The sequence below is a fragment of the Trichomycterus rosablanca genome, chromosome 7 (assembly GCF_030014385.1).
Source record: "Trichomycterus rosablanca isolate fTriRos1 chromosome 7, fTriRos1.hap1, whole genome shotgun sequence".
In the NCBI taxonomy this organism is placed as follows: Eukaryota; Metazoa; Chordata; class Actinopteri; order Siluriformes; family Trichomycteridae; genus Trichomycterus; species Trichomycterus rosablanca.
This window is the reverse complement of record NC_085994.1, coordinates 32,683,136-32,706,535: the sequence shown is the minus strand read 5'-3', so window position 1 is coordinate 32,706,535 and position 23,400 is coordinate 32,683,136. Positions and strand designations below refer to the sequence as shown.

Below are 23,400 nucleotides of genomic sequence, written 5' to 3'. Positions count from 1 at the left end.
CAGTGAATCTTAATGGAGGTTTATAGATGCTTGATCACTTTGACCACATCATTTAGGGCCAGTGACTATGTAAATAAAGGCTTAAATGCCAGATTAGATGTCTAAAATTAGATCATCTTATTTTATATGCTGTGTACACCATACAGACAAAAGTATTGGGACACCCTTGTAATTATTAATCATAATTTGTTTGTTTATCAGGATTTTAACGTCATGTTTTACACTTTGGTTACATTCACAACAGGAACGGTAGTTATTAATTACACAAGGTTCATCAGTTCACAAGGTTATATCAAACACTCATGGACAATTTTGTATCTCCAATTCACCTCACTTGCATGTCTTTGGACTGTGGGAGGAAACAGGAGCACCCGGAGGAAACCCACATGCAAACTCCACACAGAAAGGACGCGGACCGCCCCACCTGGGGATCAAACCCAGGACCTTCTTGCTGTGAGGCGACAGTGCTATTATAATTGGCATGTGTTCCAGCCACAACAATTGCAAACAGGTGTAGGTGTAAATCAATTAAATTGAGAAAATGTTATGATTCAAACTTGGTCGCAACAGTTTAGGGAAGGCCTTTTCCTATTCCAGCATGACTGTGCCCCTGTGCATGAAGCATGTTCTATAAAGACAAAGAAGTCCAACTTCACTGCCCAGTGCTTCAGTGTCCTTCACATAGAAGGGGACTCAAATGTAATACCTTTATTTTAAATAGGATGTTCAACAAGCTTAAGGTCAGGTGTCCAAATATTTTTGGCTATATAGTGTGCTCTGTGATTGCAAATGATGTGAAGTCTTAAGAAAACAACATGTGCTTACAACATGAAGAAACTTTGACTGGCATATATGCAGGTTTATATAATCTAAAAGCTCTTTATGGTGGTAAATGTTAAGCTTATGTAAAGTGATCGCGAACTGTTTTAGTTTACCTTTACATTGTTGAATCCCTGTCAAATTCCACTTCGAGTGATAGGCTTGTGTACTGTGCGTTTATCTATATGACCACATGTTTTCATGGTGCACATGTCGCCATCTAGTGGCCAGGAATATGTTTACACACCTTTTAGCAATGGGTGCACGGTGGCTCGGCCTCACGGGCCCTTTCTGTGTGGAGTTCGCATGTTCTCCCCGAGTGTTTTTTGTCTGGTTGTTCAGATTAACTGAAGCTAAGACAATTACCCTGTGATGGACTGTTGACCTCTCCTGACCTCTCCAGTGGTAAACCAGACACTGAATGAATAAAACACCTGAACTTAAATATTAATGTGTCAAGTGCTCTACTGCCACTATTGCAGGGTTCAAATCCCATTCATTCACTCGTTTACCATAAGGTTTCTTTATAACAGGAGGCTGTTAGTGCAGTATGTGATCTTGCCAGCTATAACAACCACTCTTCTGACAGATCTCCCAAGATACATACATATACTGACATCTCTACATGGTTTGTTAGCCCCCATACATGCTGTTCTTCAATGGTCAGGACTCTCCCAGGACCACTACAGTAAGACACTGCATGGTGGTGGTGTGTTAGTGTGTGTTGTGCTGGTATGAGTGGATCAGACACAGCAGCGCTGCTGGAGTTTTTAAATAGTGTCCACTCACTGTCCACTATATTAGACACTCCTACTTAGTTGGTCCACCTTGTAGACGTTAGTCTGCTGTATTGCTGCTGTTTGAGTTGTTGCTGTTTGAGTTGGTCATCTTCTAGACTTTCATCAGTGGTCACAGGACGCTGCCCATGGGGCGCTGTTGGCTGGATATATATTTGGTTGGTGGACTATTCTCAGTCCAGCAGTGAAGTGAGGTGTTTAAAAACTCCATCAGCGCTGCTGTGTCTGATCCACTCATACCAGCACAACACACACTAACACACCACCACCATGTCAGTGTCACTGCAGTGCTGAGAATGATCCACCACCCAAATAAAACATACTCTGTAGTGGTCTTGGGAGAGTCCTGACCATTGAAGAACAGCATGAAATGGGGCTAACAAAGCATGTAGAGAAACAGATGTACTACAGTCAGTAATTGTAGAACTACAAAGTGCTTCTATATGATAAGTGGAGCTGATAAAATGGACAGTGCATGTAGAAACAAAGAGGTGGTCGGAGGGCCAGTCTGGGTCCTTCTTGTGTGGAGTTTGCGTGGGTTTCCTCCAGGAGCTCCGGTTGTTCCCACAGTCCAAGACATGCAAGTGAGGTGAATTGGAGATACAAAATTGTCCATGACTGTGTTCGATATATCCTTGTAAATTGATGAGTCTTGTGTAACGAGTAACTACCGTGTCTGTCATGAATGTAACCAAAGAGTGTAAAGCATGACGTTAAAATCCTGATAAATAAATAAATAAATAAATATATATATTTTATATTATATGGAATATTTGCATAAACACCACTCACCCTGGTACACATCTGATCTGTTTACTGCCATCCCATACACAGTACAAAGAAGATCTCTAAATGCGGGTCTGGCTTGCCTGGGATCACTGGGCACAATGCAGCGACAAACTTCAGAGAGGACGCCAGTTCATTGTGGGGTCTCGGGCAGCACCCCTCAGACATAGCCAATCATGACTGTGTAGAAGCCAGCTGATAACAATGCTGAGATTCAAACCCAGATCTCGGTTGTGGGCTAACTAGCATACCAGACACATTACTTCAGGATTAAACTTAGACCTCCACAAATGTTTACCTTAGATAACCTGCTGTTTTCTTGATCTTTCAAGTGGAGAAACATCTGGAACAGAAGGTGATTGTGTCGCTAATTTAGCTTTTCGGGGCTCGTTCTCCTGCCACTAATGATAATTAAAATGCAAATGAGTTCAGGGACTGTTAAAAGGGTAGAGCTACTTCATTCATCATGGACTTAATTACTGCTCCGATACTAAAATTTAGGTATTAATTATGGCATGGGCAGAACACAGCGCAGTGGGTAGTGTTGGTGAGGCGTGGCTTTAGGGTCCTGGAGAGCTGGGTTTAAACCTTACATCAGGGGTCGGTCTGTAGAGGTTTTGGCATGTTCTTCTCAGGTCTGTGGGTTTACTCAGGTTCCCTCCACCTTGAAGACAAGGTGGCATGGTGGTAGAGCACCACAGTTCTAGGGACCTAGGTTTGAATTTCACCTAAACTTTATGTCTGCATTGGTCTCCTCTGGATACTATAGTGTCCTCCCAACTCCCAAAACATGAAGGTGTTCCAAAATTTTCACCCTTTATCTCCCAATTTAGTCATTCCCAATTCCTAATTGTGAATCCAAGATGGTGAAATAGATCCAGATCACGACACGTGTCCAATTCTTATCACCTACCAGTGTTCGGTTCCTACAAATAGCTGTATGGCGTAAAGAAAGCTATGCTAAGCTGCATGTGACCCCCAACTTCATCTAAAAGCTAAGTACACTTTCGCTGTTACTACGTAGGTGTACTCCTGTAGGTGCTTTGTACTCCAACTCCTGTTTTACTTTAGGTTTTACTCCCTGCCGCTACTCTCTGTAAACTGATATTTTGACGATTCCACATTGTAACTATATCTTCTGTTCTTTACCCCGAGGTGGTTCTGACGGAGACCTGTTTACCCTCCCGAGGTTGACGACTGCGGATCGAGACTGCAGGACCAACGGTGCTGCTCCTACAAGATGGGACGGGAAACTGGAGTGCCCCTACTAGATAGGATGGGAACCTGGAGTACCCTTACTAGATGGGACGGGAATCTGGCATGCTGCAACAAAATGTCCAGAACTTGTAATGTGCAGGTGTTCTTCAAAGACCGGATTATTAAATAAAGAACTCCTCCAGGCCACCCAAGAAGGATGGGTCCCTGCTGAGAAAGGTTGATTTGAGACAATGTTCATTGTAAGAAGTGTTATATAAATGAGTCTGACTAAACTTGACTGATACACATAACTTATCTTCCTCACCATTATGTACTCAGTACCATGTACCGACCAACATTTGTCTCTAGTCTTGTCTTATTTATTGTAGGCATTCTTGTATTTATTGTAATTTTGTCTACCCGCACTGTACTGTACTGTCTTGCACTTTTTGTTCTGTGTTGCACCTTGGACCTGGAGGAACGTTGTTTCGTTACAATATGTACTCATATATAGCTGAAATGACAATAAAACCTCTCTTGACTCTCTCTCTCTCTTGACTTTTGAACTTGCACACACACTCAGACCAGTCCTTGAGATCACATACTGCTCACAGCTGGAAGATACCCCATTCGACCCTCCCTCCATCCCTTTCCTCAAACACGGCAAATTGTGTTCGTGTGGACGCCCGGCCAGGTCGGTGCTAGCTCGTTCGACCGCTGCGCCACCCAAGCGCCCTGCTTTAATTTGCCCTTAGGTGTCACTGAGTGAATGAAAAGGTTGGTGTGTTGCCCTGTTTCGCGCCCATTGTTTCTGGGTGGCACCGGCCCTACCCAACCCTGATCAGAATATTTCAAATAGTAAAAATTTTTTTAGAACAGTTCAGCTCCCATGTCAGCTTTTCATTACTTTAGCTTAATTAAGCCGTTTATCTAACTTCAGACTTTAATTAGCTCCCCTTAATTAAATAGCATATTTAATTAGACAGTGCCTCAAGCGTGGGTACTTGTAGTAAATAGCTGTATCATTTGTGTATTGAATCAGATTAATTCGACAACCAGGTCCGCAGTCACTGCCCTTAAAATGAATTTTTACTTTCAATGACCTTTTACAGTTTATTTTTCTTTATTTACTCATTTTCACCTTTTGGAACACCTCTTATAGTTACAATAGGTGCTGCACCACTCTAAAACACTGGAAACAAAGCTTAAATACACCACGGACAGAGCACCAATCAGATGCAGGTCATAACTCACTTGCACATCAGCATTTATTTACACCTAGGAATCATTTACAGCAGCCAATCCAGAAAGTCCATACAGACACCAGAAGACCATGCTTTCCTTCGTACAGCATAGCGTGTAGCATCCATCAAGGTGAGCAGGAAATTAAAAAACATAAAATTAAGCCACTCAGGTGGCGCAGCGTTAAAAACACATGCTGGAACTAGAGCTGGGATCTCGAATACATCGTATCGAGTCTCTGCTCTGCCTGCCGGCCGAGCTGAGGAACCACATGTTGTTCATCTAGGGGTGGGATATTAAGCCAGATTGGGACTCTCTCATGACTGATGCAACTACAACCTCTGCTGGCTGATTGATGGCGCCTGCACAGAGACGGGAAAAGAGTGCTGTCAGGGTGTGTCGCTCCTTGCACACTGCACTCGTCAAAGTGTAGGTGACAAAATGCATACGGCTGCTGCCCACGTGTCGGAGGGGGCGTGGGTAAGCTTCGTTCTCCTCAATCAGAGCGGGGATCGGCATTGGTGGAGAGGAAGCATGACGCAATCGGGCAACTGGACGCACTAAAAGGAAAAAAGGGGGAGAAAATGCATTAAAAAAAATTGCATATATTTCGCAGGACGATGGTGGCTTAACACAGAAAAGTTGTGATGGATTGGCACCCTGTCCTGCGACCTGCATAAAACGGTTGATGAAATTAAAATCGAGAAATGCAATAAAAAATAGAAGGTAAATGTGCTTGCATGATCTAATCTAGGTGTTCCCATTTCCAGTCCTTTAGGTGGCCCATTATAATGACTTAAGACTCCACCAAAAACCCAATTTCCAACCAGTGGCCAATTTGAAAACTGCATTTTCAAGAATGTTAACTGAGTGATACAACTTTTTTATTTATTACATAGAAATGGTTAGACCAGTCACCCTTCTTCATTGGCTTTGATGTCCAGTCTCGACTCCTTACGATTCCAGACAGGACTGGGTACTGACTGGTTTGTGTCTATGCAGCCCCATACACAAGGGTTCGATTTACTGGGGTACACAGTCACGTCAAGTATTAAAATGATCTGCAATTTGAACCATGGGAGTCGGGACATCATCACTTCTAGTCTTGGCTGCCCAACAACCTTAGATGCCCAGCTTTTCATGGCTCGTCTCTTTTTGGACCTCTGTTAGAGGGTAACAGGCAATTTCTGGGATGTGATTATAATGCTTTGTGTCGAGTGTATATTGAAAAAAAAATTGTTGAATACTTGATTGGCTGTAATCTTTCACTTTATTTTATCCACCATGTGTAAGTTACATGACATACTCCAATAATCAGTGCATGCACAGCTATACAATATAATATTACATTCACACAGAACCTACAGGTCAATTTCATAACCTCACCTCTGCTAATACACAGAATACAAGAGGGAAGGGTGTCGGGAATTTAAAAAAAAAAAAAAAAAAAAAAAAAAAAGCAGCAAAAGTAAAGTGCACAATCAGTAAAGGACCATTCAGATCTCTTTCTAGAACAATCATAAATAAACAGGCTGCTTCATACTACTGGGGAAGTAAGAGGGATCGGTGGTGTACACACAAGCATGGGTGGTTACATAGAGCGTATTTATTCTATAAGTTGTATCGTGTTCATTGTTATTATTCTCAGTTTAAGACAAAACGGTGCAGAAAAACCCAAACCCAATAGGTACCTTATATATTTTTGAATTCATAAATTCGTTAATGAAGCTTTTTGCTTGTAAACAAATAAACAGCTGGGATTAGTAGCGGTCAGTTCATGTTTCTGATTAGATTTCATATAAATCTGAGATTGGAATGCGCTTACTAAGCTTGTTCATATCGACAATGTTGCATTCTAATACATGTGCAGCCTTGGTAGTGTGATTGTTGCAAAATGATGCAAACTTAACAATAAAATATAAATACTTAGTGTTGTGAAAAAGTAATTGCTCCCTGTTTTAAAAGAGCCTGAATCCGGTCTTTGCCACAGAGCCTGTACTGAAGTAATCACCCCCTTTTTGATTTGCCCTGTTGTTGCAGGCACATCATTTGGAACTTTATGTACAGCAGAATTTCATACAGATTAGGAGAGACTGCAAAGAAAAATGGGCAAAAATTTCTTTACAGTTCAGTGTACAAGACAAGATATGAAACTGTCATATAACGTTTGCTTGAAGGCAGAGCGACCAGTTAAAAAGGCAAATACATGAGTGTTATAGGTGTTTGATAACTTTGTCCCTTTGCAAAAAGCGGTGTAATTTTTTTCTACATCAATAGTCTAGTCTAGTGTGTAACAGCATAGAGTCCCACCGAGACTTAGACACGGGGTCCCACAAAGGCTGGCCGAGCAGATTTGGCTGAGTGGTAAGAGGGCCGGATGGGAAGTCCAGCATGCTCCTGCAAAGTCAACTCCTACTGTCTGGTTAAAGCACCGACAGGAGCGGTGGAAGTGTAAGAGCACAGTGTTCTTTTATGCATAAATAAAAAAGAAATAAAAATAGGGACACACAAAAGGATGTCTTTGGGTCTCGTGTAACTTGGGCAATGCCTTTTACTAAATAAAATGCCAAACTTCACCTCCTACCATCAGATTCTCAACCTCAGTGCACATCAGACCACATTCTGGAATCCTTCTGCATCTACACACACCAGGAATACCAGTTAACTAGTACCAAACCATACTGGAATGGGGACGGCTGCATAATGCCTCTCTTATAGAGCTCCAAACAGTCATACAGAAGCTTAAAGGATTGGAGTACGTCTCTAAAGTGAATTCACCCTGCATAGCATGTCATGTCATAGCCGTAAAGCCAAACAGCATTTTTAATAATTAATTATTTCATCAGATATTACATTCCACTCCAGGACTAAATGCTGCGTATTTAACAGCCGTAAAAGGGCAAAGACGTCAAATATCAGACGCGAAGAATAAATAAATAATTCCAGACACAAGTCAATGTCTCTTTACGAAGAGAAAATAAAGGTCACCCGACTCAAGGTGGCACAGCTCTACCACTCGGAGGCAATATACACTTTGACACTAAATGCCAAAAAAAGCAAAAATAATTATTTCAGAGCATTGATGGCAAATAATGTGAGATAATTACACACCCTCATTTATAAAAAGCATGGCTAAAAGATCTTAGGTCTATAGTTTGTGTGAAAGGACGAAAGATGACGCGATGTGAGGACACTGGTACACTCTCTTAATTGGTCTCGGTCAGGCTAGTGGACTGGCATCCTGGCTAGGATCGATTCTGCTGTAGGTACTGCTGAGTGAACATGTTCAGCTCACTGTCCAACCAGCCGGCTTTATTCCTGCAGAAAAGAAAAACAATAAATATATCAAGCAAAAATATAAGCTGGCTGGACATCAAGTTCCAAAACTGTATGCATTAATGTGAAGTTAGATCCACTGTAGCAGCAGTAACAGCCTCCATTCATCTGGGAAGGCATCCTTAATATTTTGGAGTATGGAGGTCTGTGGGAATTTGAGCTCATTTAGTCAGAAGAGCGTCTAGGAAGTGTGAAGGCCTGGCTTGCAATCACCGTTTCAATCAATCCTAACTGATTTTTATTACATCGTGACGCATCACAACTGCTTTTTAGCGCTGAATATGGGACCTGGGGCGTTCTTATGTGCAGTGTGTGTTATTTGGGTTGGGACACTATCCTCCCCCTGTCAGTGACATCATTACCATGTAAGTGTTATCACAGTTCTGAGAATGGTCCACCATATGGTCCTCCTATTGGGGTCTTTATTGATTAAAAAATGGTGTACAGAGGGGGGTGACAGTGTACCAAGCACTAGATGGGTATATAGTAAAGTGCTTGGTCAGTGTACAATGTACAAATAACTACATGGACTCAGACCTTTTCTATAAGTGAATTAAAAATCAGGCTATCAAGAATCTACTTTTTTTAGTCCCTCTAAGCTAAAGATGGCTGTACAGATGTGGTGTAATGGAAACAGCAACAGGTTTTTAATATAAAAGAATGCAATGGAAAGGACTGATACCTAAGCAGCTTGGCTTTGCTCTGCAGAGTGTCCAGCTGTTCGATCTTGCGGTTCATGTCCTGAATGTCGTCCTCTAGCTGCTGCCGAGTCACATCTACCTGCTGGCACAGCTGGGCGAAGGTGCCTCCCAGCTCCCTGAGTCAGACACAAGCACACACTGGCAAACCTTGAAGCCACTTAAATATAAACATTACAAGGACACTTGAGGTACTGGACTAGTAATTGAATGGTCGCTGGTTCAAGGTTGGCACTGTTGGGCCCTTGAGCAAGGCCCTTAACCCTCTTGCTTAGACTGTATTCAGTCACACTACTGTAGGTCGCTGTGGATAAAGGCATCCACTAAATGCTGAAAATGTCATTCTAAATGTAAAAAGCATGGCATAGAGTACCAACAGTAATAGATGCTGTTTAAGTGTAGTATCTGACTTTTTCCACTCGATGGAGACAGTAAGCAATGGGTCTGAACTGAGGTCAGGGTTCAGTGGGGGCAATTAAAGTTCCTTTACACCAGATTCATCAAACAATGTCTCGCTTTATGCACGGGGCACAGTTGTGCTGGATCAAAGGGCCTTTCCTAAACTGTTTCCATAAAGTTTGAGGTATTTAATATGTTTAATATAAATGATTTTATCCACACACACTCACGCGGCGCAGCAGGTAATTACGCTAGTCCACTACCCAAAAGCTAGTCCAGTATTTATGCATGTGGCCCAGTGTTTCCTAGTGGAACTGTACCCGTTGCGACCCTGACCAGGATGAAGTGGTTGATACATAAAATCAATTTTCTACACACTTTAGCAATGGGTATGGCTTGAACACTTGAACTCAATAGCTGGGAGGAATATGGGCACTCAGGTGGTGGGGCAGGTGTCTGTAAGAGGGAGGGAAAACTGTCCAGCAGGAATTCCTCATTACTGCTGCAACTAATGCCTCTGTTGCCCTGGACAAAGGGCTGGTTGCCTCTAGCAGGTGAAAAGAAGTGGTTGGTGTTTTTTTTAATACAGAGCACAAGTGTGTGTTACTTACTGCTGGACCTGGTGGCTACAGTTAGAGCCGGTGTAGCTGACGATGAGCTGGAGCTTCTCACTGGCGTAGTCCACAAACTGCCTCTTGAAGGCTCTCTCCTTAGCTTTGGTGGTCCAGGTGAGTCTCTCATACACATAGAGAAGACCATAGAGCCCCACAGACAGAGCAATCATCCTCCAGCCCACTGCCTTCCAGATCTGACACACACACACACATCTTAGTTTGTCCGTTTCAACTAATTGGTTGGTTACTTGTTACCCACTGACATTCCCAAACATATAGAAAATAAATCTCACCACGCCTCCGACGACGATGATACCCATGGACGTTCGGGAAGTAAGAGATGCAAGTCCCGTCACCATAGACACCATGAGTTCTTCTTGTGTCATAGAGCCCTGTGGAAAGGGGGGCATGGCGGTAGCGACCGGAGTGATGGCTAAGGGTCTAGGAACCTGAAAACACACACAGACGTAAATGGTTAAAACCGTTCTTATTCAAAGATCAAGTGTGTAAACCAAATAAAACACACACAATTGTAAATATGTCTTATGGGCAATGACGTCTCAAGGGCAATTTGGGTCTTAAGGTCAGAGACGTAAGTCATGTTTACATAAACATTCCCCCACTGTAGCAGGAAAAACTAATACCCAGTCAAAAGGGCATTCATGACGCCGCTCAGGTGGCGCAGCGGTAAAAAGACACGCTGCAACCAGAGCTGGATTCTGAGTACATCGTATGGAATCCAGCTCTGCCTTACCGGTTCGAGGCCGAGTGGCTGTATGAGCAACGATTGGCCGGTTGCTCAGTTAGGGGGCGGGACAAAGAACCGGATGTGGGTCTCTCTCTGTCAGCATTCATGAGGCCAGACACTAAAGTAAGATGAGAAAGCCTGGCCTGGCACGGTCAACCTTCCAATTCATACAAAAAGTATTTAATGGGGTGAGGGTGAGGTCAGAGCTCAGGGCAGGCTACTGAAGTTTCTCCAATCCAAACTCATTGCTTTGTGCAAGCCCAGATGAAACAGGAAGGGGCCTTCCCCAAACTGCTGAAGTTGAAAGCATTGCATTCTTTGATAGTAGGAAAATTGCACTGAAACACACAGGAGTAATTGGCCACAACACTGTAAAAGCAGGAGGCAGAATGGACTGCAGGCAGGCCAGTCTAGCACCTGCTTGATGTTGCTGATATACTGTATGGCAGTGTTTCCCAACCACTGTGCCGCGGCACATAAGTGTGCCGTGAGAAATCATCAGGTGTGCCGTGGAAGATTATCCAATTTCACCTGATTGGTACTGCGGTGTGTAGTGGCAGGCAGATCAATTACATTCTCTTCCACTAGAGGGCAGTACAACTTCTTGGTGGTGTGCCGTGTGATTTTTCTAATGTGAAATATGTGCAGTGGCTCAAACAGGTTGGGAAACACTGCTGTATGGCTTCAGGTTTGCATAGCAAGAGTCTTAACTGGTATTTGTAGATTCAGCAATGAACTGTGTTTACTGGTCAGGGTTTTCTACACCCTATGGTGGAGACATGGTGGTTTTTAATGCAGTGTCAACTGAAGGCATAAAAGGTCACGTTGATTTCTGGCCTTGACCTTTTACACACAAACATTACCCTAGGTTTTCTAAATCTTTTAATAATGTTATGGACTGTACATAATAAAAATCAATCAAAGTGTCCACATACTTTTGACCATATGGCATTTCAACACATATAAATACAAATAAATACAACAAATAACATTACACATCACGCAGTATGAACACAGCTATTACCTGGTCGTTGTAGCCCATGAGGGCACGGCGAGTGTTCTTGGGGCCGAGGAAGCGGTTGACCAGCATGGTCCAGCCCAGCGAGAAATGGAAGCCGATGTCCTCTTGAAAGTCGCTGCAGAGCTTGTCACAGTTGAGGTCGTAGCTGAGGCTGAAACACTGACGGGGCACCATCTTGTCTACCTGCTCTCTTACCGATACAGGCAGCAGGGGCTTCAGGCCGTCTGTGTAAAAATGCAGGGGACAGGATATAAATTTGGACAGGCTTTACTTTACTGGTCATTGACCTGATATGTCCAGATAAATGACTAACAATTTGTTCTATCTCTTAGGAATGAACTAATGATTATACCCAGCTGATCAAGACTCAGGTAATAGGACAAATGTTCAATGGATTTCAATCTTATTATTATTGGTCAGGGTTGCTGTGGGTCTGGCTTCCCCAGAATGACTGGACAGCAGGAGAGAAATCCATTGCGGGGCTTCGGCCATCGAGGAGGACTGTGGTTGTACCTTTCAGGGTTGGGGTCGATGAAGGATACGCTTTTATCCAAAGCGACTTACAGTACAAAGTCTAAGCAACTGGGGTCAAGGGCCTTGCTTAAGGGCCCAACAGTGGCAACCTGGCATTGGTGGGGTTGAACCAGCGATCTTCTGATTACTACTACAGCTGTAATGAGCTAGCATGTTAGAATGTACTTCTGTATCCTGCAGTCATTTGATTCTAGGGTTAGGGTTAGGGTTAGGGTTTGCGCATGGAAATCCGCTTCTGCTTTTGAATGCAATACTAACCAATCATGTCCTTCTGCGTGGTCTGAAGTGCTCCACTGATTTCGTTGGAACACCTATCAGACATATTCCTGCCCAGTCCTTCCTCTATATGTCTGTGAAGCTCCTGCAATCAAAAATAAACATACTGATATCAGTTACATGTACCCAAGCTTCCAGTATTGTTCTCTGTTGATAGAACTAAACAAAGAAAGCAGGAGAGCTTTAGACTTTCGGCATAAACAAACAGGGAGAGAACATGCTGGAGATCATGTACTCACGTTTTTATACACCTTCAGGACCACTTGTGAATGATGGAAGTCCATGTGGAAATCGTCCACCAACACGTTCAGCCTCCTTATCTCTTCTGCCATTGCGTTTGACACCTAAAAGATAGATCACTTTATTTATTATTTATTTATTAGGATTTTAACGTCATGTTTTACATTTGGGTACATTCATGACAAAACAGGTAGTTACTGGTTACACAAGATTGTCTTTGGACTATGGGAGGAAACCCACACAGACACAGAGAGGAGGACCCGGACCGCTCCACCTAGGAATCAAGCCCAGGAACTTTTTGCTGTGAGGCGACAGTGCTACCCACTGAGCCACCCCAAGATAGATCAAAGGTGTGTAAGTCATTTGAGGTTAAAGCAGTCTGGTGCAGATCTAAGTCTCCATTTACATGTCAGCCTCAAAGCCCATGGTTATGTCAAACTTGCTTGACTGTGGACAGTGCCACCCATGTCCCAACATCTAATTTTACAGCATTGGTGGTTCTTGAATTATTCTGACCATCCAAACAAATTTCCTTGTAGCATCTTCTCATTTGTGCATTTGCCCTATTAGTCTAGTTATGTCTAATTCATGTCCCTGATTGCAACCTCCTCCGCAGTTGCAGACCCCCAACCTGACTGGAAGAGCTGCAGGATAACATGTGCCCTCTCAGACAACGCATAAGAAACATAAGGTGCATAAGATCCCTGAATCATGCACTATGATCCTTGTGCTGGTTCCTAGCCCAGCCAGCAGAAACCCAAGACACCTCAAGACACAGTCAGTATGTTGTGCCAGAATGTAACGGTGGTGGGCTAATAGGTGCAGTCAAACAACTTCTGTTTATACGAACAGAATAAAATAAATTTTCTTTGATTTGTAATTTATATAAAGGTGCACAGCTGTCATTTATTTGCAAATTCGAGTTCGTCAGTGACAGTTTAACCGTTTTCTGTACACATGGAGATGATAACTGGCATGCTAACGAGCTGTGCCACTTCAGCCCATTGGTTTGAATGGCCTGTGTTATGTAAAATGTACTGTGTTAGCCTTGTAAGTGTAAACTGTCGCTGTCTAAGTAGTGCGTCCGAATAATCTGCCTTATAAGTTTGATGTCTTATTAGAATAATCGTTACTTAGGCAGCTGCCTAGGTAGGCAGTAGGTAACAAGGCAGCTCAATATGACAGACCCGTGAACTGAACTGATTTCTTTCTTTTTCCTTTCATCTTTCATGCATCGGAATAGCTTGCTTAATACTTCACTACAGCTGCATTAAGTAGGGCAGCTTTTATGTAAATGAGGACGAATTGAGGTTAAATGCCAAATGTATGTAGACTCCTGACCATGAGTTTGTTGGACATCCTATTTATAATGCTGAAGCAGAAATGGGCCTTCCCTTAACTGTTTTCACAAAGCTGGAAAAAAAAGATTATCACTTGCTAGCAGAATAAGTGTCCACATCCATTAGGTTATATAGTGTAGGTAAATGCAGGGTGAGGGTCAGCTCTAGAAGGTAATTATACTATAAACAAACAATTTAATTGATTAACCAATTGACCACAATACCTGATGGCTAAATCAATAAAGAGCAGAACATCTGTAGGACCATGTGTTGTTTTAAATACTAGTTTTAGACTGTCATTCTAAACCAATAAAGTTCTTGTAGTTTTACAATGCCGTCTGTTACCTGTTTTTCAACTTCCTCTGTAATCTTCTTGATCTTGTTTTTACAGTCCTGGGTGAGCAGGTCCAGCTGCTTTTCAATGAATTCCACCCGGTCCTCTCTTTCCTCTTTGGTATCCATGCAGTGTATCCTAAAACAAAAACAGAATTGGTGAATTTCCGGTGTACATTCTTGATGTACATCTGTAGTTACATTGTTTTTATAATAGGTATGTGTGCTGGATACACACATACTGTACGTGTGCTGGATACGTACATCATAGGGGTGGCTGGCATATTTGTCACACCTTACTGTTTCACAACACCAGATCTAATCTAGAAGATCTGAATCACCACACGCCCCGTTTAAATTGTGTCCATCCTGTGGCTGTTTCTAATCACCTGCCAGCACTGGGTTCCACACAGAGAGTATAGAAAGCCCCCACCCTCAATCCGACTTTCCCTCAGTCCAACCTTCCCTTCCTCAAACACGACTAACTGCGTTTGCATGGACGCCCAGCCAGGTTGGTGGCTCTGCTGAGATTCGACAGTGGTGTGCTTGTTTACTAGACTGCTGCACCACCTGGGCACCCCATTAATAGAGTTTTTAAGTGATCATTTTATTCATACAAAGAAAAACATCCAGCACTAACTGTCCCTGTGTAAACAATTAATTGACTTCTTAGTTACCCAATCTACCAGTTAACTAAATGTAACTTGTATTTTGATTCATGTAGACTTAACACACCCAGGATTAAATATTGCCAGACATGTTGTATCTAAAATACACCTGTATCAACAATATAAAGAAGGCTACAAGGTCACAATAAGCAGCACACTCAAGATGTCAGCAAACCACAGTAGTTATTCTTCTGAAAAGTGGCTTACATGGCAAAATGTCTCCAGAAGTACATGGACGAATGATCCAGAGATAAGAGTCGAGTAAAATTCCTTTACATTGATGCAAAAGATTGATCCTGAGATAGTCTAAGCATCGGGTGGCCCAACCAGTTATTGAGTGTTTTGCACAGAGCAAGCTAGTGTTGGGTATCTTGCCCATCATATGATAAAACACTTCACTTTAAATACTGTTACTTTAATAACTGGATGAGATTCTGGTTTGATTGCTGAATCCCCCTACAGTATTTAAGCAATCTGCGCTGTCTGTTTGCACACCTCTGCTCTTGGGCTGCCACATGCACAGAGTCCATGATGAGCCGAAGAGCTTCTGAGATTTGCTTGGCCCTCACGGTGTGCTGTTCAAACTTGGTCTTCACCGCTGACTGGGAAATACACTCCTACAACCACACAGATGCAAGATGTTAAACAGATGCCTTATTAACAAGAAAGAAAAATGCTACTTTTGAGTACTGAAAGAACTACATGCCTACCTCAAAACGTCTTTCAAAGTTCTGGAACTCAAACATTCTGGCTTGAAAGCCTTCAGCCAGGGCTCCACCTACAGAGAAATGAAAAATGGGGGTTGATGGACTAACAAAAGCATGTGCAGAACATTTGTTCATATTACATGGGACTCAGACCGGCAATGGGCCTGTAAAACTGATTTCTGCCTTAGTCAACTAATAAAACATGAACTGGAATACCACTGAGCCTTGCTACTGTTCATTAATTAGCCAGCACTTAATGGCAGTTGGGTGACACGGTGGCTCGGTGGGTAGCACTGTCGCTTCACAGCAAGAAGATCCTGGGTTCGATCCCCAGGCGGGGAGGTCCGGGTGCTTTCTGTGCAGAGTTTGCATGTTCTCCGTGTCTGTGTGGGTTTCTTCCGGGATCTCCGGTTTCCCCCCACAGTCCAAAAACACGCAGTCAGGTTAATTGGAGACACTGAATTGCCCTATAGGTGAATGGGTGTGTGTGTGTGTGTGTCTGCCCTACGTCAGGGTGTTATTGTGTGCCTTGTGCCCATTGAAAAGCTGGGATGGGCTACAGCACCCCCCGCGTACCTAATTGGATAAGCGGTTAAGAAAGTGAGTGAGTGAATGGCAGTTTATATTAACCTCCACGTCACTTTTCTGCTCCTTGTGCAGCCTGACACAGCCAAATTAGATACAATGTACATCCTGTAATACACAACACTCATACTCTTACAGCTGTGTTTAGTCTCAGTTTTCGGCACTCACTACTTCCGTGGTACGTTCTAATTCTTTTATACATGCTGGAAAATAGCAAAGCCTTTATGAATGGCCAAGACCTGGAAAAAATGGGTCTAGCTGTCAATAAAGTGGTGTTCACTTCATCACAACTTAAAATTGAACAACAACTATGACTTGTTTAATCTGGGATACAACGCAAACATACCATGTGACTGTTATTTCTATATTAATAACCTACATGTGCATATATTTATGTGTGTGTGTGTGTGTGTGTGTGTGTGTGTGTGTGTGTTTGATACCTCCTTCAGGCATTCCCTGAGCCTTCTGCACACGTGCCTGCAGCACCTCTTTAGCAGACACGAAAAAGATTCGGTCGCCGGCCTGCGCTCGGTCCACCAGCCCCAGTTCATCTACTAGAAAACTAGTGCAGCGATCCATATGCTGTCGCCGAACCTGAAACACATGACACACTAACTGCAGCTGGCGACTTTTCAGTGGCCCTCTAAATAGCTAGTAGTTCGGACGTGGTCTCAGACTGTATCCCTTGCATTTAATACTGGACTAGTGTACTTTGCAATATGAAGTGAAGAGACATTACCATGTTAATGAGCTAGCATGCACATGAAAATTGTACTGTTACATCTTGTACTGTCATGCCATTTCAATAGAATAGAAACAGGGTCAACCAGAGTGTGTGATGTTAGTGGCCCTACCTCTTCCATGTACTCAGGCTCGCTGGCAGAAGCATCCCAGCGGTTATTCAGGATGAAAATGTTGGGGCTGGAGAGGCGTTCATTTACCTTGTGAAAGAAGGATTTTTCCTGTAAACAAGAAGTCAAAGACATTTAGAGAATGCTATTTCTACTTCAACATACATTGCTAATACATTTACAATTTTCAGATTTAATTGCAGTTGGCAAGTGAGATATAGTTAACACACCAAAGGTCAAGGTCTCCTGGTTGTAGATTACAAACAAAAAGCTCCTAAAAAGATTGCAGGTGCCTCAACCAGACAGCATAAGGAACCCTGTCAACCCCCTTCTCCAGGCACAGCCAATTAAGCCTGTATGGACACTCGGCCAGGTCGTTGGCACCACATGAGAGGACTCGGTAGAAGAGTGCATCACCGATGCACTGAGCTCTCCTGATCTCTCCTCCTTTACACTCTCTAGCTGAATCAGAACCCAGGCTGCCTGTCCCCTCAGTACATCCCTATGATGCAGACTATTCATTGTAGCTCTTTAAACAAGGTGTTTGCCTTTAAAAAACTGTGTACACAGTTAACATCTCACCGTCTGCATTAGTGTGGATTCTGAATTGGCTACCAGCACAAAAACATCAGCATCCAGGCAAAACTTGTCAATCCAGCTGTCAAGTTCTGTGGTCACGTCAATACCAGGGCTGAACAAATAAGAAAAAGCACGTTATCGTTATGTCTGTGTTATATAATGTTTGGTAACAATTATATACAATACACAGGTTCAATATTTCCTTTGCGATACCTATACATTCTTCTGAATACACAAACAAGCGTAGTGTAAATGACAAATTCTAGTGATTTGATAACTGCACATTTGAGCTGGGTAATACATTAAAGTGCCAAAAATATTTGGACACTTTATAATGAGCTTGTAGAATATTCCATTTTCACCATAGGCATTACTATATTAGATAAGTCTAGGGCTAAAGATACCCTAGACCAGCCTTTCTCAACTGGGGTGCCGCCTGGCTCTTTAAAATAAACAAAAGGAACCGAGTCGCGCCTCTGGGAGCCGCTATATATATTTTTATTTCTGCGCCGTTCAGACTGTAATCCACCCATTCCGCTTCCATCAGTAGAGGGGATTAATCAGTCATAATAAGAGCTGTTTATTGTTGAAATTCAAATCCGAAAACGGAGAGCGAGCGACACACACACACACACACACACACACACAGACACACACACAGAGAGACACACACACAAACTGATCGTTATTACTACCTCATTACTGTAAATATAATTTTTATTGTTATTATTTGCCATACACTTTTTATTTTTTTGCACATGTAACTGTTTTGTATGTATTTGTTCTTTCTTAATGTTATTTTTTATTATTTCTCTCTAACTTGCTTTGGCAATACGAATGTCTTTATTTGTCATGCCAATAAAGCTTCTTTTGAGTTTGAGTTGATAGAGCCGTAACCGAGCTACAGAGAGAACATGCAGAAAAGAAGCAGTGCTCTTAGTATAATGACAAATAATTATGAAATAAACTATAAACTTGTTTAATTATGTTCAATCTGATTCGTTCATGGCGCGAACTGAGCTTTTCGAGCCTAACTTACATCAAGAACAAGTACAGGGAGCGACTGAGGGCTCTGGACCAGGAGCTCCGTGTCTGCCTCTCATCCATCCCTACAGAATAGCGTGATTGTGTGCATCATCCCAGGCTCAGGTTTCCCATTAAAAGTAAGTCACGTTTACCCCTCCCTCCCTAAATGACACCTTATGGTGTGTGTGCGTGTGTGTTAGCAGTCCGAGGGATGCAGAGTGTAAGTTTTTTAATACATTTTAGACTGGGGTGACTTGAGATTTTGCATACTTTTAAAGGGTGCAGTGACTGAAAAAAGGTTGAGAAACACTGCCCTAGACAGACAACACACTGTTGTAGATGTACTTAGCCCCTTAGATCCAGAAAATATTCATGTTTTGGGAGGGAACCCAGTAAAAACATGTGGACAATGGGAGATCATATAAAAACCCCTAACAGAGGGCACTCAGATGCCGCAGCGGTAAAACACACTCATCGGTTCGAATCACAGCTCTGCTACCAACAAGGTGGGCGCCTACAAGAACAAAGATTGGCTCGTTCACAGGGAGGGTGCCAGAGGGGCAATTACGACCTCTGCTGGCTGATCAATGGTGACTACACAGAGATGGGGGATAATGGAATCGGGTAACTGGATACGACTTGATTGGGAGGAAAGGGTCAAACCCTGATTCCCAGAATCCATGATGCTGTGCATCACCCGTTCTCCAGAAAACAAATCAACATGACATAACAATGAACTGCGACGACAGCATTTGACTGACTATTTTAGCCACGCCCAACTTCTAACTGACAGCAGAGCTTTGGGCCTTGACAGTTTGGCAGGGGTGGGCTTTGCCTGAACCCTACATATTATAAACAACTCCTATATGTAATGTCTTGTTACAAAGTGTGTGTTTCCATGTATGACCCTTCAGCTCACCTGTCTACCAGCACCAGGTCATCACGCAGCAAAGCACATTTGGCTTTAGGCCACATGACACACACCAGACTGCCTGCATCCAGCTCTTGGTCCTGATGTAACGCATGGGCCAGCTGGTTCACCGTCTGCCAAAACACACATTAATACAAGCAATTTAGGTTAAGCTTACGTAGTCCAAGTCCCTTCCTATAGAAGTGCTGGGATTCCAACTAAATAGATAGGCCCATGTAAATTTTCTCAACTGTGTGAATGTTACTGACTGTAGGAAAGTGGACTGGACAAAGTGTAAAAATGCTCTATGAGACTACTTGCGGAGGTCCACACAGCTGCACAAAGCTGTGGGAACTGTGTGGTCTTCTTATTTTTTATAAGCTATAATTGGAATCTGGTTTCCCCATTTTTTCCACAGATTTTGCAGCTCAGCAAGCAGACTTGTCTTCCCCTGTTACAGGATGTGAACGTGTCTGAACGACAGGACCCCATTTGCTATTGTGGCTGAGCTATGTTTGGCTACGTGGGCATGTAATCAAAATCAGGTCAAGCTTTTTCCTGCCTTGTAGGTTAACATGCAGAAGTAAAGACATGAGACCAGGGCTCAGATAGCAAAACTGTTCATGTGCTCCTGTGACAGCTGACAGTGTTGAGCCCTAAACCATGTGGGACTAATTATAGAGCGGTCAACTGGATCAGCACGTAGCACTCCGGACTGCAGGGTAAAATAGGTGTCCTGTGTTAAATCACTAAGCACAGATTACTTCTATAAATACAGCAGTCACTTTATTAGGAATATGTGTATACCTGCTCATTCATGTCATTATACAATGAGCCAGTCCTGTGGCATCAAACAGAAACTGACCATGTGACAACAAATATGATCTGAGTGACTTCAAGCATACCACCCAAAGTCAAGGTCAGATAATATATTTTTCCATTCTGATGTTTAATGGGCAGGTTTGATTATGTCAGAAATGGCTGATCTCTTGGAGTTTAGAAAGAATGGTAAAAAAACATCCAGTGAGTAGCGGTTTTAGGTCACACTGGATACAAAGACAGTCGAGTCAGATTATTATGACCACTTCATACTTTTGACGGCAGCAGAGTGTAGCTCATGAAGGAAGTCATGTTTAGTAAGCTGGCTTGGTGGGTATATAAGATGTGCAATAGGCTGTCTGCACATATATTCCTCATTGCTGTCAGGGGTAAAAGTACCATGGGTAAAATTGTCTTCCCTGGGGTGGATGGGATCTTCCAGCAAGACCATGCGACATGTCACACTGCTAGAAAAGTGCGACATTGGTTGAAAGAGCATGACCAAGACTTCCAAGTACTACCCTGGTCCCAGAATTCCCCAGACTTAAACTCAATTGAGTACTGGTAGGACCACCTCGATCGTCGCGTTCGCTCTGTGGATCCTCCCTCACGCCTCCTCCAGCAGCTGTGGGATACACTGCAGTCAGCATGGCTCCACATACCTGTGACAACCTACCAGGACATCATTGAGTCACTCCCAGCCAGTCTAGGTGCTGTCCGTGCTGCACACGGATATTCTGTGTATATTCTGAGTATATTCGGATATACTCTGGATATTAGCTGGTGGTCATGATAATGTGACTCGACTGTGTATATTCAAATAGTGAACAGAAAAGCATCTCAGAATGCACAACACACTAAACTTTGAGTCGGATGGCAACAACACTGCAGAAGACCAGTTAGGGAAAGAAAACTAGGAAAATGTTGCCTGTTCTGATGAATGGATCCAACCTGCCTTGTGTCAATAGTTCAGACTGGGAGTGGTGGTGTAATGTATTGTTGCTGACCATGTGATTGACTTAATGGCCCCAATTTCCCCCTATCTAATAATGGTTACTTACACCATGATAATGCATCTCAAATCATAAAATGGTTCCATAAACATGTCTATCAGATTTGTATATCAGTATCAGTTTATTGTTTGAGTCACCATAATAAAAACCCAATAATAATGTGGGATGTTGAAGAATGGGAGATTTGCAGCATGGAAGTGTCGTGATGCAGTTATTCCACCTCAGATGGTAGGAAAAAGAGGGGTCCTAGCCAATATTAGTAGGGTGTCGCTAATAATATGGTTAGTGTGTAAAACTTGAGGATTCTTGTAATAGCTCTGTTCTTGGAGCGATGTGTTTAATTTAGGCCATAAACTCAAACTGCACCACATACCCAAATCAGGTGCCTGCAGAGTGAAACCATATTATAGGCAGATGAAGAATGTGATCCTGGCTTTTGTACGTTATAATAATTGCATCTTTGTTAATAGGATCTAATCCTGGTTTCATTAGAATCACTCACTTTTATACTCTTCCGTTCCTCTGATCCCTCTGTAAGCAGGAATGCGTCGTTGCCATCAGTCCCTTCCACCCGTAGGAAGCAGTTGGTGGTGTGGCCGATCCCGGATGGTAAGACTTTATCCCACAGCATGGCGTTGATCACTGAACTTTTGCCGTTGCTGGTCCTGTTGAGACAAATTTAAGCAGTTTAGGTATCTACACTGCCGGTTTAAGGCTTGGTGGTATGACCATACAGTGTAAGTGTCTATCATTTGGGATTTGACCTATTTGACCTGGAATACATTGGGAAACCCTGGTCAGTAAACACGGGGCATCTACAAATGAAAGCTAAAACAAGTACACCTTGTGTTTTTGGAAACAACGAAGCCCAAAAGCCAGTCTCTGTCCTGGTATGGAGTTTAGTTAGTGCCAATGACATGAGTGACATCTTGGAGCGACATATGCTGCCATTTAGACAATTATGTCTTTTTCAGAAACCGTCTCTGCTGGCCTCAGTCCTCAGTCGTGGGGTGCTCATGTGGCACAGCGGTAAAACACGCCAGCACACCAGAGCTGACATTTCAAACTCCCTCATTTACTCAAAACACTTATGACCTCTGTTGTCCGATCGATGGCGCCTGCACAACGAATGAGAAGGGGGATAATGGAGATAAGTGACTCTCTGTGCGATAGCCCCATATAAACTGGTCTCAGGCAGGTGAAAAATTGCAGTCAGCTACTGTACATGAGTCAAAGAGGCATGTATTAGATATGGCTCTCCTAGGTAAAGATGGAGGTTAGCAGTAGTAGAGAGGAAGCAAAATGCAATCAGGCAATCGGACAGGACTAAATTGGAGAAAAAAAGAAATGCGTGGCTTCCTAGTAAAAGAGTACAGACGCAAGACCGGCATGCCCACGGTCCAGGCCTGACTTTAATTTAAAATTCAGAATGAGTGTATCTCTGTACTGTTTTACATTAAATACAGCTCTAATCTTTGTTTACAGGAATGATATGGATATTTTGTATCATGTTCCAGTACAGGGCTCCACAACTGCTTATTATCTTAATTAATCATAAACACAACGTGAAAATAATTAAGAAAAAGCTTTAATATACCGACTGCATCTCTATTTTTTGATAAGCATGTTTAGTTAGCCATTGTAACGAACAGATAACTACTGAATCTACATTCTAAAAATTGGCCTTCCTATGCCCAGTCAGCTGCAAACATAATAGCCAAAATGCAAACATCATAATTAAAGCACTATTATTGTGTGGACATGTGTAACTGCAATTAGTAGGGCAGTGTTATCTCGATGGTTAGAGATCCGGGATATTTATCAGTAGGCTTAAGGTCAGACTTTGATCTGTTGTTAACAAA

General features: G+C 42.8%; 1 protein-coding gene across 4 annotated transcripts in view; it reads right to left on the bottom strand.

Moving 5' to 3' along the window:
- Positions 1-6,269: 6,269 nt before the first annotated feature.
- Positions 6,270-23,400, bottom strand: part of mfn2 (mitofusin 2) — a 34,936-nt gene continuing 17,805 nt past the window's right edge. For all 4 annotated transcript variants that reach the window (XM_062999235.1, XM_062999236.1, XM_062999237.1 and 1 more), the window contains 15 exons: positions 22,041-22,203; positions 19,716-19,840; positions 17,774-17,882; positions 17,195-17,302; positions 16,781-16,934; positions 15,759-15,826; positions 15,544-15,665; positions 14,393-14,519; positions 12,707-12,811; positions 12,450-12,552; positions 11,661-11,881; positions 10,182-10,337; positions 9,886-10,082; positions 8,860-8,994; positions 6,270-8,159 (listed from right to left, as the gene is read on the bottom strand). In XM_062999235.1, the coding sequence (XP_062855305.1) occupies positions 8,087-8,159; positions 8,860-8,994; positions 9,886-10,082; positions 10,182-10,337; positions 11,661-11,881; positions 12,450-12,552; positions 12,707-12,811; positions 14,393-14,519; positions 15,544-15,665; positions 15,759-15,826; positions 16,781-16,934; positions 17,195-17,302; positions 17,774-17,882; positions 19,716-19,840; positions 22,041-22,203 (1,966 nt within the window). In that variant the 3' untranslated portion in view covers positions 6,270-8,086. The remainder of the gene's footprint in view (positions 8,160-8,859; positions 8,995-9,885; positions 10,083-10,181; positions 10,338-11,660; positions 11,882-12,449; positions 12,553-12,706; positions 12,812-14,392; positions 14,520-15,543; positions 15,666-15,758; positions 15,827-16,780; positions 16,935-17,194; positions 17,303-17,773; positions 17,883-19,715; positions 19,841-22,040; positions 22,204-23,400) is intronic.